The sequence below is a fragment of the Zalophus californianus genome, chromosome 10 (genome assembly GCF_009762305.2).
Source record: "Zalophus californianus isolate mZalCal1 chromosome 10, mZalCal1.pri.v2, whole genome shotgun sequence".
NCBI lineage: Eukaryota > Metazoa > Chordata > Mammalia > Carnivora > Otariidae > Zalophus > Zalophus californianus.
The window spans coordinates 49,064,338-49,083,075 of record NC_045604.1 but is presented as its reverse complement, the minus strand read 5'-3'; the positions used below and the strand labels follow the sequence as shown (position 1 = coordinate 49,083,075).

Sequence of the window (18,738 nt, the reverse complement as noted above, 5' to 3'; positions counted from 1 at the left end):
CTTTGCTTGCACATTAGAGTGACCTGGGAAATTTTAAAAATTTCAATACCCAGGCTACACTCCAGCCCCTGAACTCAGAATGCCTAGGAGTGGTCTAGGCGTCAGTGTTTTTTAAAGCTCCCTTAGGTGATTATAATTTGCAGCCAAGGTTGAGAACCTCTCTTAGGGATGACACTTTGAGAAGCTTAGCCAGGATAGGAAGGAAAGAAACACCACCTTAGGGCAGCGATTCTCAGCCCTAGTAAGCATACGAATCAATTGCAGACATGTTAAAACTTGGGTTTCTGGGCTGCACCCCCAGAGTTTCTGATTTGGTAGTTTGGGGTAGGGCCTGAGGATGTGTGTTTCTTTCTTTCTTTCTTTTTTTTTTTTTTTAAAGATTTTTATTTATTTATTTGACAGAGAGAGACACAGTGAGAGAGGGAACACAAGCAGGGGGAGTGGGAGAGGGAGAAGCAGGCTCTCCGCTGAGCAGGGAGCCTGATGCGGGGCTTGATCCCAGGATCATGACCTGAGCCGAAGGCAGACGCTCAACGACTGAGCCACCCAGGCGCCCCGAGGATGTGTATTTCTAACAAGTTTCCCAGGTGATGCTGATGCTGGGGCATGGACACCCACTTGCTTTGAGAGCCACTGCTTAAGGAGATAAGAAAGCTGAGGAAGTATTTTTTTTTTCTTGAAAAGGATTAAAAAGTCCTTCTAAGGATATAGTAGACCCGAACATTTTTTAAGCATTTTTAAGGAACTGCTTTCTTTTTTTTTTTTAAGTTTTTTTTTTAAAGATTTTATTTATTTATTTGAGAGAGAGAGAGAATGAGAGATAGAAAGCACGAGAGGGAAGAGGGTCAGAGGGAGAAGAAGACTCCCTGCTGAGCAGGAAGCCCGATGCGGGACTCGATCCCGGGACTCCAGGATCATGACCTGAGCCGAAGGCAGTCGCTTAACCAACTGAGCCACCCAGGCGCCCTTCTTTTTTTTTTTTTTTTTTTAAGATTTTATTTATTTATTTGACAGAGTGAGACACAGCGAGAGAGAGAACCCAGGCAGGGGGAGTGGGAGAGGGAGAAGCAGGCTTCCCACGGAGCAGGGAGCCTGATGCGGGGCTTGATCCCAGGACCCTGAGATCATGACCTGAGCCGAAGGCAGACGCTTAACAACTGAGCCGCCCAGGCACCCCTCTTTTCTTTTAAGTAGGCTCCACACCCAACATGGGGCTTGAACTCACAACCCCAAGTTGCATGCTCTACCTACCAACTGAGCCAGCCAGGTGCCCCAGGTCTGCTTTCTTTTGCTATTAGTGTGATCTTGGTTTCTTGTACTTGACTATCTGTGTAATCTGTATGTACTCAGATTGAAATAAAAATTAATTCCTATGTAATTCTAAACAAAATGAAAGGAGATTTTGTCAGACAATATAGAGGTATACGTTATATGTATAATGTTTTCTAGGTAACCTGATTTATTTGTGCCATATTGCTCTTCATTGTCATGGATAGTTTGGAACTAACAAAGAGGACTAGGAGTCAGAGATTCGGTTTGACTTTGTTATTAACATGTCTTAGATACCCGAGAAGTCATTTACACCTCACTATGTTCTTTCCTTATCTAAAATAGAATGAATTAAGGGGTGCCTGGGGGACTCAGTGGGGTAAGCGTCTGACTCTTGGTTTCGGCTCAGGTCATGATCTCGCAGTCTTGGGATCCATTCTTGTGTTGGACTCTGTGCTCAGCGTGGAGTCTGCTTCAGTTTTCTCTCCCTCTCCCTCCCTCCCACCCCATCCACACTCTTTCTCTCTCTCTCTCTCTCTCTCTCAAATAAATAAATCCGTAGAGTTGAATGAATTAAAGCACTTGACCCATCCTCCCCACTCCCCTGAGGAAAAAAAGAGCATTCAGAACCACAGTATAAAGGCAAAGAGGTTAAATAAAAAAAAAAAAAGAAAAATTCCTCTCATGTTTTAAAACTGGGAAGATATGTAATATTTAAGGACTTGTTCAGTATAAACAAGCAAATGTGAACTAGTAAACTAAATTAGGGCAATCAGAAAGAACAAGATTGCTTTTCTAAAATTGACTTTCTAAAACTGATTCTCTGGCTGTGTTCTAAGATTTGTGAACTCCAGCTTTGTTCATTTGAAGATATTTGGAATATGATCCCTCTAATTTTCAGAGAGTAGATCAGTAGGTTTTGAAAAAATATTTTAGGTAAGAATCCATTGATAGTGTTGTAAAAGTAAAATATTCTTAAGAAATGCAGGTTTAGAATAAAAGTCAACACTGTTCTCCCTCAATATTCTGAGTCAGGGGGTTAAATGCCCTAACCTTTAAGGGTGATACTTTGAATAAAACCTTTGATCATATTTTAAGAATGGGAAACAAAGAATCTACATTAAAACTTTGACAAAATAGTTGTGTGAGTGAATTTTAGGCCCAAATAAGAAGTTTGATATATTTTATTTTTCTCTTCCTTAGATATGTTAGAGACAAAGTATATGATAATAGAAGCCATTTCTTTCTTTTTTTCTGGATATAGTCAGTATAAATTTCCACAGGAAAGATCATAATGGGTCATTCCTTCCTAAAACATAAAAAATAACCACTGTCTTTTTTCTGCATGGCTTAGGCCTTCATTATTTCAGATTATTGGCATTTTTAGAGCTATAGCAAAGATGATTGTGTTTATTTAGGTTCATCTGTTTGTTCAAAGATTCAAACTATTTTTTTCCAAAGCTTACCCCCATTCTATCCTACTTTGAAGGCGGGTAGAGAATTCATTTTTGCCTTTCTTACCAGGAAGGAGTTATCTGACCTCTTGGTACTACTTTCTTAATTATTTAAGTAGAGACAATATAATTTCTATCTTGAAAGGGATGGATGATTTAACTTACTCTTTGTAAAGTCTTCTATTATAGAGTACTTTTGGAAGAGTTCATGTCTTTATTGATGCTATTATTTGGTCTCCTCTTAATTTTTAGAATTTCACCTTTCTTCATTCTGCCTTGTGGTTTATCAACGTGCAAGCCGTAACCATAGTTACAGGAGTTTTTGGTCCTATAGAGAGTATGCAAACTTTCAGTTTTTATGAAGACATTAGGACTTGGCCCTTCAGACTCTCTGTAACACAGAGAGTTTCCCTTGCTGTCATCCCCGTGACCCCAGTCATAGGGGTTGGGTTACTGAGGCAAGGCAGGAGGCATAATACAGTTAAGCCTTTATCTATCCCAATTTTGCGGATTAGTTGATGCCTGTCCTGTGTGTCCACCGTCGCTTGGAGATATAAACTATTCCTCATCTGTCAAAAGGGAATGGTAATAAAAGTAGCTTGCTCATAATGTCGCACATGTAAATTCCTTAGCCTTGCGCAAAGAACTCAATGCTAATCATGATTATTGAAATTTGTTGAAATTCCAGTATTGGAGCCAGAAGAAATTGGAAACTATGTTTATTTTTTCTTAAAGATTTTATTTATTTATTCATGAGAGACAGAGAGAGAGAGAGAGAGGCAGAGGGAGAAGCAGGCTCCCAAGGAGCAGGGAGCCCGATGCGGGACTCGATCCCAGGACCCTGAGATCATGACCTGAGCTGAAGGCAGACCCTTAACCATCTGAGCCACCCAGGCGCCCTGGAAACCATGTTTAATTACTGACCTATTTTCCCAGACTATTTAAGATGTTACCAGTGCTATTGCTAATTCTGATAAAGGTTACTGGTAAAATATCTTTGTGAGGGGCACCTGGGTGGCTCAGTCATTAAGCGTCTGCCTTCGGCTCAGGTCATGATCCCAGGGTCCTGGAATTGAGTCCCGCATCGGGCTCCCTGCTCAGTGGAGAGCCTGCTTCTCCCTCTGCCACTTCCCCTGCTTGTGTTCTCTCTCTTGCTGTCTCTCTCTCTCTCTCAAGTAAATTAATAAAATTAAAAAAAAAATCTTTGTGAAAAGTCTTTGTCTTTTACCACTAAACTAAAATGATTTGATCTTTTAGCATATTACCAAAAAAAAAAAAAGAGAGAGAGAGAAAGAGAGAGAAAGGAACTTAGGGTCATCCCATTACATTACAATGATAACCTGCGAGTGTTTTAAGATAGTTATTGATCTTAGAGATCTTTTGCACCATTCATAGTTTTTATTCCATATATACAAACAACACTTTAAATGTTCCTGAAATTATGCCCGCAAAAAAAATTTTTAGGATTTTAAAAACTAATCTCACTTTTAGAAGAAAATATGCCATTTTATGTAAGTATCTATACAAGTTTCCGCTGAAATGTGTTTTATCCTCTATCTCCAAGTGCTTAATTGTATAACTGAAGAAAATTTGGCTGATTTTACTCCTATCTAACAAAACCTTTTTTAAATGGGGTTTGGGAGCTAAGTCTCTCTGGTTGGCTTTGACTTCAATTTTCCTTCTTGAGCATTGGCCAGAGTTGGAGCTTGTGAACTAGTTTCTGATGTAAAAGAATCTTTTATTTGTGTGGGTGTTTTGTTTTGTTTTGTTTTGTTTTCAGAGCTCCCAAAGCAGGTACACACCTGGGTATGACTTGTACGAACTTCAGGTAAGCTAATTTACATACTCACCTTTCCTGATCTTTCAGGTTTCTTTTTAAAGAAAAACTTCCTGACAAGGGGTTGGTAATATCTTACCATTGTAAATACTTGATTTCGAAGTTTTGTTTACTTTGCTCTAATGAGCAAAGTTTACTTTTGCTCTAAAGACTCCTGTCTTTATTAACTAAAAATATTATTCAATCAGAAGGTAGTTATGGCAAGTTCACTATTAAGTTTCATTTCCTTTTTCTTTTGGGTCCATTAGATACCTGTGGAGGGAGGACAGGAGCAACAGACTGATTCCAGCAAAGGGCGATGCCTGAGGAGAACGGTCAGTGTCCCTTCCGAGGGCCAGTTTCCTGAGTACCCACCAGAGGGCGCCACCAAACTGGGTAAGCTCATAAAAGGAAAAAATTCCTAGCTTTTATCTAGTAATTTATGGGCTTGTTATTGAGTGTTGGAATACACAAAACATCCTGCTTTTCCTGCGAAGGACGTTGAAATACAGTATGTTAATGTACAGTTAATAGTCATTAGAAACTTCTGTTCTTTACAACCAAGTGGCAACAAAGTTATTTTACAGAGATAACATTTATCTGAGTGCTAGTACCTTTGCTCTACAGTCCTGGGTCAAGTGTTGTTTCTGAGTTTATTCCTTGCCTTTAAATTTTGAAAGAGCATTAAGTGGTCTTGTTGAAGCACTTAGATTGGTTGGGGGCCAGTGTTGTGTAGGAACTCGGCATTGCGTAGTTTGTGCCCTGTTCACACAGCTACTGATGCTGCCTTATGTGATGTCGGATCAGGTAATAATTTAGCTGAGCTGATTTACATGTCCCATGTAGATTATATTCATGGTTGGATTGGGTGACAGAAAGGAGAAATAGGGAAAAAACAAACCACTTCAGTTGTTAACACACCAAAGGAATTAACGTCAACATCAAAACAACTTTTTCCCTGTTTCCTACCAAGTGTGTTCTGTTTGATGATTTGTGTGCTTACCAGTGGATATATCATTAGATTATTAGACAGGTCAGGTAATTTTAAAGAAACATAATTAAGATTAAACAAAATAAAAGAATTTGAAAAGTAGGGAGTGTTTTGGTGTTTTGCATTGTTGTATTATGATTTGCTTAGTGAACCTAGACATTAAGTCATGGACATTTCATAGGTAGATGATATGGAATCATTTATTGTCTCTATGTTGTTTAATAGGGATCATTCTGTGATTTGGGTTGTATTTTTGAAAATCAGGGTTTGGTTTTTTGGGTTGGGTTTTTTTGTTTTTGGTTTTGGTTTTTTGTTGGGTTTTGTTGTAATCTAGTTGTTTTCTAGAGATTAGTCAGGTGAGCAAACACTTTTCTCCAAAGAGTCATTCTTGGAGAAATCAAGATTTCCTCTCATCTTATTTACACTGTACTTCTTTAGTATGTGTTCAAACCAGTTTAGATGTGAACCTAAATTATGTTGCAAACCTGTCTGGGTGTAACCATTTTATAGCCTATTTATATTTCATACAGGTTCTATGTGGCTTGGACTGGCTCAGAGTCACCTTCTTTCACCTCTTTTGCTGTCATTATTTGTAGTGTTATGTTGATGACTCTCTTTGCCACTTCTCCGGGGACCTTTGACTGTTCGAGCTTTGGCCCACAAAAGTCGCTACTTTTAAGGAAGTGTAATCATAGTCTGAAGAATTATTATGGTTTTCTAGAAGAGAGAACTATATAGTGATTCTTTAAAAATCTCCACCATTCCAGGTACTGGTCCCAAAGATAAACTAAGATGAGTGGCCAAGTTGTCTAGTCCAGAGCCAACCTTCTACCTCTGTCCTTGACTACAAGTGTGTTAGCCATCCAGACTCACGGTGTCCATGATCATTTTTGGAGTGGCTGTCCTAAATTCGCACTGGAAGCTAGGGCTCATAAGTACCAGAGGGGAAAAGACTACTTTTAGAGCCATCCTTCCTTACATGTGAGTCTAATGTTGAATTAGATAATTATTCTGTTCTATTTTTGCCTCCTAGGGATTTGTCTTTAGGCAAAATTTTCTGCTATCAAGTATTTAATTGAGTAGTTGTTGTATATGTAACATTCTGTCCCAATCCCTAAGAATGAAAAGGGATGTAAGATATGATTTCTGCCTTTGGGAATTCTTACATAGTTAGGAAGATAGATTATTGATGACTAATTACAGTACCTGTTGTTATTGTGGCATATTATATTGTGTGGCTTTTATTTTTTGTTTTTTAAAAACCCTTTCATTTATGCAGCAAATAGTTATTGAGTGACAACTATGTGCCAGATGATGTTCTAGGCACTCAAGATACAAGGGTGAAAAAAATAGACACAAATCTGTCCCTTTGTTGAGCTTGCATTCTATTGAGAAGTGACAAACAATAAGCAAGAGTAGTAAGTAGAATATATGCTGTGCTAGATGGTGATAAGTACAAAGAAAATAAAGTAGGGAATGGGGATAGGAAATGTCAAGGAAGTATAATGTTAGCTAAGGTGACCAAGGAATGCCTCTTGTTAAGTGACATTTGAGTAAAGATCTGATAAAATAATGACCGTAAGGCATATGGATACTTGAGGGTGAAGTGTTCCACCCAGAGGAACAGCTAGTATAATGTAGGAATATGCTTGGGGTGTTACAGGAACAGCATACGTGCCAGTGAGACTGGCATGGGATGAACAAGGAGGAGAGTAGTAGAACATGACATCACTGAGCTCTTTGGCAAGCAGATCATGATGATGTCGTAGGTCATGATAAGGGTTGTGACTTTTACTCTGTGAGATGGGGAGCCACTGGCTTCTCTAGAAAGAGTTGGGATGCAAGAATGAGAGTTCAGAGACCAGTTTGGATGCTATTGCAATAATCTACACGAGAGATGCTAGAACTTGGGCCACAGTGGTAGTAGTGGAAGGGCTGAGAAGTGGCCATATTCTGGATTTGAAGGTAAAGCCAACAGAATATCTTGTTGGATTGGATGTGGGACGTAAGAAACAGAAGAGTGAAGAATTTTGGTTCGAACAGCTAGGGGAATAAAGTTGTGATTTCTTAAAAAGGAAAGACTGGGTGAAGCACATTTGAAAGTGGGATTGATCAGGAGCTCAATTTTGGACATACTGAGTTTGACGGTCTTAGTAGACATCCAAGTGGAAATCAAGAGAGAGATACAGACTGGAGATAACAATGTAGGCCTTTAGCAAATTGATGGTATTCAGAGCTATGAGGTTTAAATGAAATCACCAGGGAAACATGTGTAGGTAGAAGATGAAGGCCTGGAACGACCTGTGGAGGTTGGGAAGATGAAGAAGCACTGGCAAAGAAAAGAGAACAAAAATCCAGAATTTTGTTTCCAGATAAGACAGTTGTATCAAGTGTGTATGGGGCAAACCTTCTGGTCTTGCATGGTTCTTGCACTTTGCAAGCTCTGGATTCTCTTTGCTCTTCTCCAGTAGAGGAACCCCAAACACTGATCTGGTTTTGCAGATGTCAAATCATAGTACACAGTCATCTATGGAGAAATGCCCACTCATGAAAAACAGGCCCCTTTTACTCTACTTCAGAGAATTTATGACAGAAAGGAGCTCTGGGACCGTAAAGGATCTGTGAAGAACGTTTATAGTGGCTGCCAGTATAACTACATCAGAGATTTCAAACTGGTTAAAGAACTTTGGAATGTAAAAAGATGGGAAGGCATATATTTGTGCCTCATACATTGTTTAACATGGGCAAATTTACACTGATGAGAACCTAATAAATGTCAAAAACTTAGGGAAAAGAAGTGGGTATGGGGTATGAGGCAGCAGAGTGGGGAGTGGTTAATCACAGAATGTACTTCTCACTCAGCACTTCTCAGACTCTTGCATTCAGCAGTTTACATATACCCAAGATACTAAAATTTACATATGCACTGGCATTTGACACAGATTTTGATACACCAAATTCTTCTCCACTGAAAATGAGATGTTTTCTTAAGGCATATGAACATCATCTCTAGAGTACCCATCTCCAGATTTAGAAAACCTAGAAAAAACTACTTACTCTTGGTGACAATATCCAGATTTTAATTTGTTCATCAGAGATTTTTCAGACCATGGTCAAATTCAGACCATGCGAAGCATGATTTGCTGAATTTTCAAAAGGAAATTACTTCTTCAGATATTAGGGGTCTTTGCATACTAACAATATTGGGAGGTACCTAAATTAACTGTATGAACTAGAACTAGTAAAGGTTAATTTTCAATGTAACCTACCTGAGTTCAGCTTAAAGAAAAAAAAAAGACCTGGGTGGCTTAGCCAGTTAAGCATCTGCCTTCGGCTCGGGTCATGATCTCAACGTCGTGGGATCAAGCCCCACGTCAGGCTCCACACTCAGCAGGGAGTCTGCTTGAGATTCTTTCTCCCTCTGCTCCTCCCCCTGCTCACGCTCTTGCTCTCTCTTCCTAAAATAAACGAATGAATGAATGAATAAATAAAATCATAAAAAAAGAAAAGCCTCAAATACCTTCCAAGAACACTGTGAAATAGGGGAAAGGGGAAAGCTGAGCAGTGGGCAGCATTTTCATGAAGTGTACATTGATGGAAGAAACTGTCTACTACCGCATGTTGTCTATGCCTGGCTGGTGGATAGCACACAGGTGAGCTGGGAACTGTCCATTCTGTTTACAGCATTTTTCTGACGTGACAGGAAGGTTCATGCTCTCATGCTCAGATGGGCAATACAAAGTTGGAGCCTGAAATGAGCAAGAATACTTGTTTGCAGATAACATCATAAACATGATAAACATAATGTAAACATAAACATAACCAAAAAACTGGCTTAATTAGAAAATGCCAAATATAACTCCATGCTTTCTCAGTTCTCAGACAGAAGGGTCAAACTGAACTGGCAAATTCAAAGCCGGACATCTGGTAACTCAAAACTACAGAGTCTCATGCCTCTGTTGTATTATATTATGATAAAATCTTTAAGTTTCCCCAATGGTCCTACTTACAAGATCTCTGGATTTTTGAAAAACTGTGCCTGTGGTAAGGAAATATGCTTCCTTATCATGGAGTCCTCAAAACCCAGAAGCATTTGATAAATATGCATAAAATTATAATTTAACATAGTACGCCTTTGATATACACTAGCAAGCCTTAGGAGAGAATATATCAAGTCTTTTAGAGGCAAAGTTAGCTGTCCACAATTTTTATGTTTATGTAAATGAAGAAGCCAAAAATTTTAAAATACCACCACCAATAAAGGAACCAAATTAGAAAAACATTGAGGAAAGCCAACCCTGTACTTATGGGTTGCTAAGTTTATTAACCTAAGTGATAAAAATTTGAGGAAACTTTGAAGAAAATTAATATTAAAGCAGAATGTCCTAAGGCATTTATAAAATTATTATAAAAGTTAACTCTTTTAATCAAAATTATTAGAGGATACTGATTATTCAGATCTTAGCTTTAACTCTGACCTTCTTTCTGTATTAAAGTAGCCTTAGTTCTAATTTTATGTATAAACCATTGATAAGTCTCTTTTTATTCCCAAAACATTGTTAGGGGTATCTAGATAATTTATGAGACATTTTCAAGGTGCTAGAATCTTCTATAAATATATAGGGTGGTAATAATATTGAAAGAAAGAGATATGTGAATAATGAAGATTTAATATTATAAAAAACATATCCTTCCACTTTTCAAGCAATAGAATTAAAAATGCCAATAAATAATTCCTGTGTATGGCATAGTACTCAATATTGAGATTGGCTAATATTAAACATATATAATATACATAATATAATGTTATATATGTTCTATATATATAATATATATATTATATATATAGAAACAGGTCTTGTGCTTTAGGGTAATATAAATTGGCTGATACTAAACTTTTATGTATATATTAAATGTAATATGTAATGTTGTAATATATAGTGAATTTATAATATATATATACATACATACATTGGATATATTTTATATATATAATATAACCAATAGAGGCAGAGCTGCACTTTAGGGTAATATGTATTTAAATGACCAAAACAATTATGAAAAAGAATCAGTAGCCTGATGTTTTTAGCTCAGAACGTTAGAGCTCAGTGGATAATAGCAGCCCTTGGGGTTTTTTTGAAATGTCTTAATAAATAAACTAAGACTGTATCACCCACATCTAGTGAGTAAGCTCATGCTAAGATAGCTGCATAATATCTAGTCTTTATACTTGCATTCTGTAATTTCTAGATTTCAGTGATAACATACGTTATTTGAGGAAGGGTCAAATGAGCTCAAGAATTATCAAAAATATTATGGATAAAGATGGAAGACCCTGGAATAATGTCCCTGGAAGCTTTTGGTTGGGTAGTTTTGAGTTTTCTTAAAAACCATGAGCCAGTATAAATTCTTTTAAGTCTGTAAGATTCTATAAGATACAACAGGCAATACTGATGATAATATTCTAGAAGAATGGGCTTGACTGTAGGTTAAAATAGCCACGTACCCAGTCAGTTCTATAATGTGACATATGTATTTCTAAAAATCACAACACTATGCAAAATCGTACAGTAAAAATCACAGGGCTTAAGGGAGAAGGGGATCAGAGGTACTATACTAAAAAACTGTTCAATGACATATTAAAAAGGATAGGAACTAAATAAAAATGGTAGCACATTTTTACATGTGTTAAATGGTTGCAAAATACATAAATACTACAATAGATATAGTACTTCACCTTGAAAAAAAATCTGAGAAATTTACTTATGGTAGTAGGCATCGGAGTAGTTTATAAGTTGACTGTGAAGTGATGGAAAGAGGGTTTTTTGGAAACTGAAAAGAACATTGTTGTTACACAAGATATGCATGAGTGTGGCTCATAGCACATGCGGTGAAGTGAAAGTAGCTGGTAGGTGTTCGAAGTATGTATGTAGCCGAGCATTTTGTGTATTCCTACATGGCTTGCTTCAGCTGGGCGCAGTGTTCTTTGTTCACCTAGTGTCTCTCACAGATGAATCATGCATAAACAAACAAATTCACATAGTCACAGATTGTGCCCTGTTATATCAGTTGTGGCGTAACGTTCACATTTTCAAAGCAAGCATTATAACAGAACCGACTTGCCTACCAACCTGATTTAATCAGGTTTGTCCAGTGGAAAGAAGTAGCTTGCATTTATTAGCCATCTGAATTCCAGAATGTCGGTTACTTTTGAACATATTCCTAAATTTCTTTTGGAAGTTATTTAGAACTCAAAACTAGTATGAACAAAATAAAAAACTAGTACTTAAGTTCTCAAGCTAACCAACTAAAGCCAATTTTTATTTTACTCTTATGAGCTGGATTTAGATGAGCAGAACATTTTTCTCTGAGGAAATCAGTTCTCATTTTAGGTCAAGGTGCCAGATCACAGTTCCTTCCAACTTGTAAATGCAAGTTTGGGTTCCCGATTTGTTCTTTAACTTCCTCCCATCCTCATCTTGGCATGGCAGAGATTTGTTCACTTCTGTGAAGGTGGTTCCAACGCAGTGCTAGTTGGGAGTTGCCTAACAACTAGGGGTGGGCTCAAGGTTATTGATTTGTAGTTATTTCATAAAATTTCCAGCAGATGGCAGTAAAGTTCCTAAATGAGAGATTCCTTTTCTGACTTGTGTAGGTCATTTGTTTAGGCTATTGTCACGGTTGTTGTAAAGCCAGAAGACCAGGGGAAGGAGAAACCATGAAGGAAGTCAAGATTGAGCTGTGGGCCAGCTGCTTGCTAGGTTTATTACAAAGCTGTATCCTGTGTCTTAATATAAGTTAAACTTTTTTTTTTTAACACACCTAAATAAACTAGGTGTGTGCCTCCACCTTGACTATATATTTTGTAACAATCTGGAATTCCTGGCTAGAATTTTCAAATCTAGTTCCACATCATGAGAAGCCCCACAAACATGCAACTCAATACAACCCAGCCTGTACCTTCAAGTTCTATGGGGATCTGTGCCCAAGAGCACTAGAGTAGAATCCTCTAACATGTGATGCCCAGGCGAGCGGCCTCTTTAGACTAGTCCTAATGCAATATTAATCACAGCACACCACCGTGGTGTTTGGAGAATTGAGTGGCATGAGCACTCAGGAATGGTTTTTAGATTCTTGGACTTCTGGGAAGAAAAAAGGTGGTTTGAACATAAGCATCTAATTGTATTCCTTCCAGAAACCCCACTATAACTATATAGTAAAAGGATTTTCTTTTAAAGACACGGTCCTTGAAGGATAAGGAGAATGAGAGGGAAGAAAGCAACCAGACAAAATAATAATAACAACAATAAATTGAAAGCTGAAAAGCAAATGGAATGTGGTAAATAACCTAGCTGACTTGAGAAAGCCAAATCTTAGTCTGGCAATGAAGAAAGCTAAGAACGAACCTGATTTTTACTACAGAATCTTTAAATAGTGCAGGAATTGCTGGTATGAGGAACAAATGGTATCTAGGTCTCTAGGTCTCTTCTTCTCCATTCCACTGAATAATTGCTCTTCCCACCCCTGCCTCTATTCTAACATAAGATGGCAAGTTAATTCCGGGGCAGGGTTGGGGGGGGATTCCAAGAGTCTCTGGATTGGGGCATACCAGGCAAAATTGAGAGCACAGAACACTTTACCAAATACAAGGAAATTAAGTGAACATCTGAAGACAGAATGATGAGACCCCTCCACCTGTCTTTCCTCACTTGCCTTTACCCTTCAGGCAGGAGATTGGAAGGGTACTGTTTGGAGTATTTAACCAGCCCAAGAGGAAAGATCTCAAGATACGGACATTCCCAACACTAGTAGACATCTGAAGAAAAGCCTCCAGCCTGAAAGAGAAAAAACAAAACAAAAGGAAAAAGGAAACTTGGAGGAACAGAGACAGTCAGGGAATAGAACACTTAAAGAAAAAGCATCCCTACCAGGTAAAATACTACATACGTGCGATCAGAACTGAATATGATACAAAGCCAAAGAGCTGCCATGTATTGAAAAAAATTGTAACAAATAAAACTCAGTAGAAGTATTGGAAGATGAAAATGAGGAAATATCCTAGAAAGTAGAGGAAAAAAAAGATAAAATAATTAGAGTGCCAGTCTAGGAAGTCCAGCATCAAAACAGTGAGTTTCAGAAAAAGAAAAACAAGGCAAGGAAATCATTAGCAAAATAATTCAAGAAAATTTTCCATAAGTAAAGATAGGAGTTTCCAGATTGAAAGAACGTCCTATAGCAAGGCACATTTTTGGGAAATTTCTATTTTAATTTGTCTTTGGTGACATAGAGACAGTCTTTTTTTTCTTTTTTCTTTCTTTTTTAATTAACAAATTAATTTATTTGTCAGAGAGAAAGAGCGAGAGAGAGAGCACAAACAGGGGGAACAGCAGGCAGAGGGAGAAGCAGGCTCCCCCGCTGAGCAAGGAACCCAGTGTGGGACTTGCTCCCAAGATCCTGGGATCACGACCTGAGCCAAAGGCAGACGCTTAACCGACTGAGCCACCCAGGCGTCCTGACATAGAGACAGTCTTACAAAATTCCAAAGAAAGAACAAACAGATTATATTCTAAGGATCAGAAATCAGAATGGCATGAGACTTCCTATCAGCAACATCAGAAGCTAGAAAACAATGAGGAGTGTCCTCAAACTTCTGAAGGAAAATAACTTCCAACTTAGAATTCTATGTTTAGCTATAAGCCATTATTCACACATGAGAATAAAATAGACATTTTCAAACATGCAAGATTTAAACAAAAAATTACCACCTACACATCATTTCTCCTAAAGTTAATGGAATTTATTCTTCACCGAGAGTGAGTAGGATGTGGAATATAGGATAGGAGATCCAACACAGGGGAGAAGACAAAGGGACCCCTCAGGAAAACACTATAGCGAGAACTGAGTTAAACAACTCTATACTAGCTGTAAAATGAGGACGACCAGTTCAGATTACAGCAGTCGGAAGGCTATAGTGAAGACTTCTCCAAGAAGGTAAAATTGATATAATGGAACGAATTTAAACAACAGATTTAGGATTGAAGCAAATTTGGATTGATTCAACAACAAGCACATAGAAATTTAAACAAATGAATAATCAGGCAACAATTACAGGAAAAACAAGAATGTAGTTCAGGACATAGAGAATGGTTGTATAGCACCTTCTACATATTAGGCCCTTTGTATATATTAATTTTTTAACCTTTGTAAATCCAAAAGGTACTGATTTACAGGTAAGGAAACTGAGGCACAGTGAGGTTAAGTAACTTGTCTAAATACATAGGCAGCTAGTAAATGGCAAAGATAGGATTTGAACCCAGGCACTCTGCTTTCAGGATCTCTCCTTTTGACCACGGTGCTGTATTCTACATAGGATTCACTGTGTGGCTGCATTCTGTATAGCACACGTAGTCACAATATTGCTTATCCTTTATCGAAATTACTACAGAACTAAACAGGGACTGTGAGAGAGTAGGAAATGTCTGTGCACCTTCTAGGGTAGTAATGGAGGAGGAAAGAATCAAATTCTCATCTTCCATAGTGGAAAGTCAAAAGATAATGTCTAAAATGGGGGAAAAATTATAAATATCAGTACAACTGTATTATTTAAGATTTGATGGTAACTACAAAAAGAATTGGCTAAGAGAGAAAAAAGTAGCTGTTAAAACAGTGTTAGGGGCGCCTGGGTGGCTCAATTGGTTAAGCGACTGCCTTTGGCTCAGGTCATGATTCCGGAGTCCTGGGATCGAGTCCCACGTCGGGCTCCCGGCTCAGCGGGGAGCCTGCTTCTCCCTCTGACCTTCTCCCCTCTCATGCTGTTTCTCTCTCTCTCTCAAATAAATAAATAAAATCTTTAAAAAAAAAAAAAACAGTGTTAGAAGAGGAGGGCTGGGTATTGCCATTTATATTAACCAGACTTGTGAAACTACTAGACTCTAAACTATGAGCATGTTTTATTAACATAAAAACTTAAAAAACAGAGAAAGGCATACAGTTTGACAGAAAATTAATATGTCATTTACACACAAGAAAAAGATGCTATACCTCATTTATAGTCAACAAAAGCAAATTAAAACTACAATAAGCTGCCAATTTTTACCTATAAGATTAGCAAATCTAAAAATGTTTTGGAAGGCTAGAAGGAAACAAGCATTGTAGTCCTCTAATGCCAAATTGTTTCTGTAGAGGGCAGCCTCTACAGGATGCATTTTGGCAAGAATAACTGCTCTGTTTGCTCCAGAAGCAGTCTAATGTCTAAGAATTTGTCCTGCACATCTACTCACACGGTCATTGTACTATTGTTCATAATAACGCAAGAGCAGACCCAACCAAAAAATACATCCATAGGGGATTCTTTAAATGAATCATGTTAAATCTGCATAATGGACTACCATGCATGCACCTATCAAGAAGTAGCTCCATGTGTAGTAATTTGAAACAACTTCCAAGATACATTGTTAAGGAGTTGGGGGCAGGGAGCAAGTGCAGAAATGTGTGTGTATATTATACTATGATTTCGGTAAAAATTGCCAAATGCATATAACCATTTGTGAGTGTATATGAGTGCACGTGTGTGTGTGTGTAACCCTAGAACTATACAGAAGAAGCCTTTAGCAAAGGTTGCTTCTGAGGAGAAAACTGGGGACCTGATGGGTCAGAATGTGAGGGAGACAAACTCGCCATTATCTGACCCTTTTCAACCTTTTAACTTTTAATCCAATGAAGAGGTTAGTATTCTTAAGTAGTAATAATGACAGAAATAATCATAACTTTAATAAAGATGGAGAAAGAGAGAGAGAGAGAGGGAGGGAGAGTGAAAGGGAAAGAAGAAACCTACCTGTCCTAAAGGGACATTTCAGTTCTTTATGTTGAATTTCAAACACAGGGAAAACAATGAATTCAATCTTATACAATTAACTGGAAAGGTATGTTATACTGATGCCAACCAGTGAGTTGCGCATACTGAAATACGCTGCTTTAAAATTAGCTGGGTTTCATCTCACTCTCCAGTCACGAATTTGTAGCAGGACGTTAAGTTGACCATTAAAACAGCTTAGTGTTTACTTATCTCCAGTGAAGAAGAGAAATTGACTCTGACTAAAGAAGACTAGAAACTCCTTGACATTTTTATGTTAGATGATTATAACCTAATAGATTATAAAAGTAACTCTCCTGGATTTTTCAGGAGTATTAGAAAGGATATTTTCTTCTCTTTACCTCTTTGTTAAATAAGACCTAACGGAAATAATGCTGGGAACAAGTTTTCTGTGGGTCATCAATGCTGTGCCTATGATTTAATGTATCTTTGTTTGTATTTCTTCAGACAGATTCAAAACCCAAAGACCACTATAGTAAAATACAGAAGAATTTGTTCTATATAGATCTCCTGTAGATACCCTTTCCTCATATGAGAAGGTTGGAGAATGCAGTTGTTTTTTTTTTTACCTTAGGATTATTTTTTACTATGTTTCTTGTAACATTGGGTAATGAGAATTCAGAGACCATTAGTAAGAAAAATTGTTTATAAGTAATTTTAATTTGTTTCATTTCACAGTTTTCCAGGAAGTAGTATTAGTCATAAGTCATACTGGGCTAACAAAATAATCCTCTTCCAGCTCTTAACATGGTCCCACCTTCCCACTTCAGATTACAGATTTGCCAGTGACCTATACAGAAACTAAATAAATAAAATATGAACTAGGGTTATTAGACAGCTGTTGTATTTCAAACCACCATTTTATGAATCCGGACTACTTTCTAATGCCATTGTTAGCCTCATGGTAAGATTTTATTTCTTTTTTTCCCCCTTAAATATTGGGAAAATTACTTTTTAGTGTTTCCTCAGTATTGGGGGTATGTATGATAACGCCATGTATCCTGAAGTTTGGCAGTCTTTTTCTTCATTCCACTAATCAGAATTCACCAGCATTTATTTACATCTGAGAAACCGCTCTTTTTGTCCCTAATACTGAATGTACATCCTTATTGTTTGCAGCAAGTTGTTGGTAGTATCTTCTTTACTAGCTTGGAACCTCTTAGCAGACAGGACTGCTGCTTCCTCACATGGGTATTGCCACAGCCCCCAGCAGGTTTTGTGCTTTGTTGCAGGCTTAGTGGGTGTGTGTTGAGTGAATGACCGAGTGAGATGCATTAGCGAAACCCTTGCTTGACATTTTCAGGTGAAGCACTTCAAAGTGAAAAATCATCTTAGATGTGGGAAGTATTTTTTTTTCCTGTAGGGAAAACCACATCCACTCCAGAGAAATATTTTATGAATGCAGTTAGAGACTTACTAAATATCATTGTGCAGCCACAAGAACTCCAGACAGTTACAGCCACAACTTGGTTCTGATAAGTGTGAAGCTGGTAACTGCCATGGTCCAAGCCAGCCGGTCACGGTGTCGGGTGTGCCTGTTTGCTAATGTCAGATATGAACTCTTACACTGTGCTGCTTGTTGACATCGTGCTTGTAGTAGTGAGCAAGGTATCTATGCTTATTTTTAAGGTTTTGTTAGTAGTAAATAGTGTGTATTTGATATTTTCTTGTTTCTATACAGAATGTAATAGAAAATAAATTCCTTCAATGAAAGAAAATGACTTTTTTATTCTTTGCTGCATTTGAGCTTGATAGCATGCATAAACATGCATGCTGTTGTTGGAGTTTGGCTATTTAAGTGATTAATTAGCATATCAAAATCACACAAGCAGTTTTAGCAGCTAATTCACAGACAGAGGGTTTATGGCTTTAAGAAAGAAAATTCACGTTTGTGAATAGAACTCTCTGTTCTTCTGGAAGGACTGCCTTTATCAGAGGCACTTGTGGGGCAGTGGAAATGGCACAGGCTTTGAAGTTGCCCTAACCTGGACTCAAATTTCATCTCTTCTCATCATTAACTCTGAGCCTCAGCTTCCTTATCAGATGAGCTTTTTATTATGATTTGAAAGAGGAATGCAGGACAACATAAATTTTGATTTGAGACAAACTTCATTTTTCTCTGATTCTTATAAAATCATGGAACCAGTGAGATAATAGAGTAGGTATTATATTTCTCAGTTTGCTTGGATGGCTTTAAGTCAACCCAATAAAGAAATTTGAGGTGTGACAAGTTAGGAGACATCCTGCCTCTGTCCCTCATGACTTTCCTCGTTTATTTTTTCTACTTTTACTTGCACAATTGGGCAAATTCCTTTCTTCTAAAGTGTAGTTATAA

The 18,738-nt window shown here is 37.7% G+C and overlaps 1 protein-coding gene across 8 annotated transcripts in view; it reads left to right on the top strand.

The window, feature by feature from the left end:
- RASAL2 (RAS protein activator like 2) overlaps positions 1–18,738 on the top strand; it is a 355,523-nt gene that overhangs the window by 180,751 nt on the left and 156,034 nt on the right. For all 8 annotated transcript variants that reach the window (XM_035722101.1, XM_027610621.2, XM_027610626.2 and 5 more), the window contains one exon: positions 4,809–4,935. In XM_035722101.1, the coding sequence (XP_035577994.1) occupies positions 4,809–4,935 (127 nt within the window). The remainder of the gene's footprint in view (positions 1–4,808; positions 4,936–18,738) is intronic.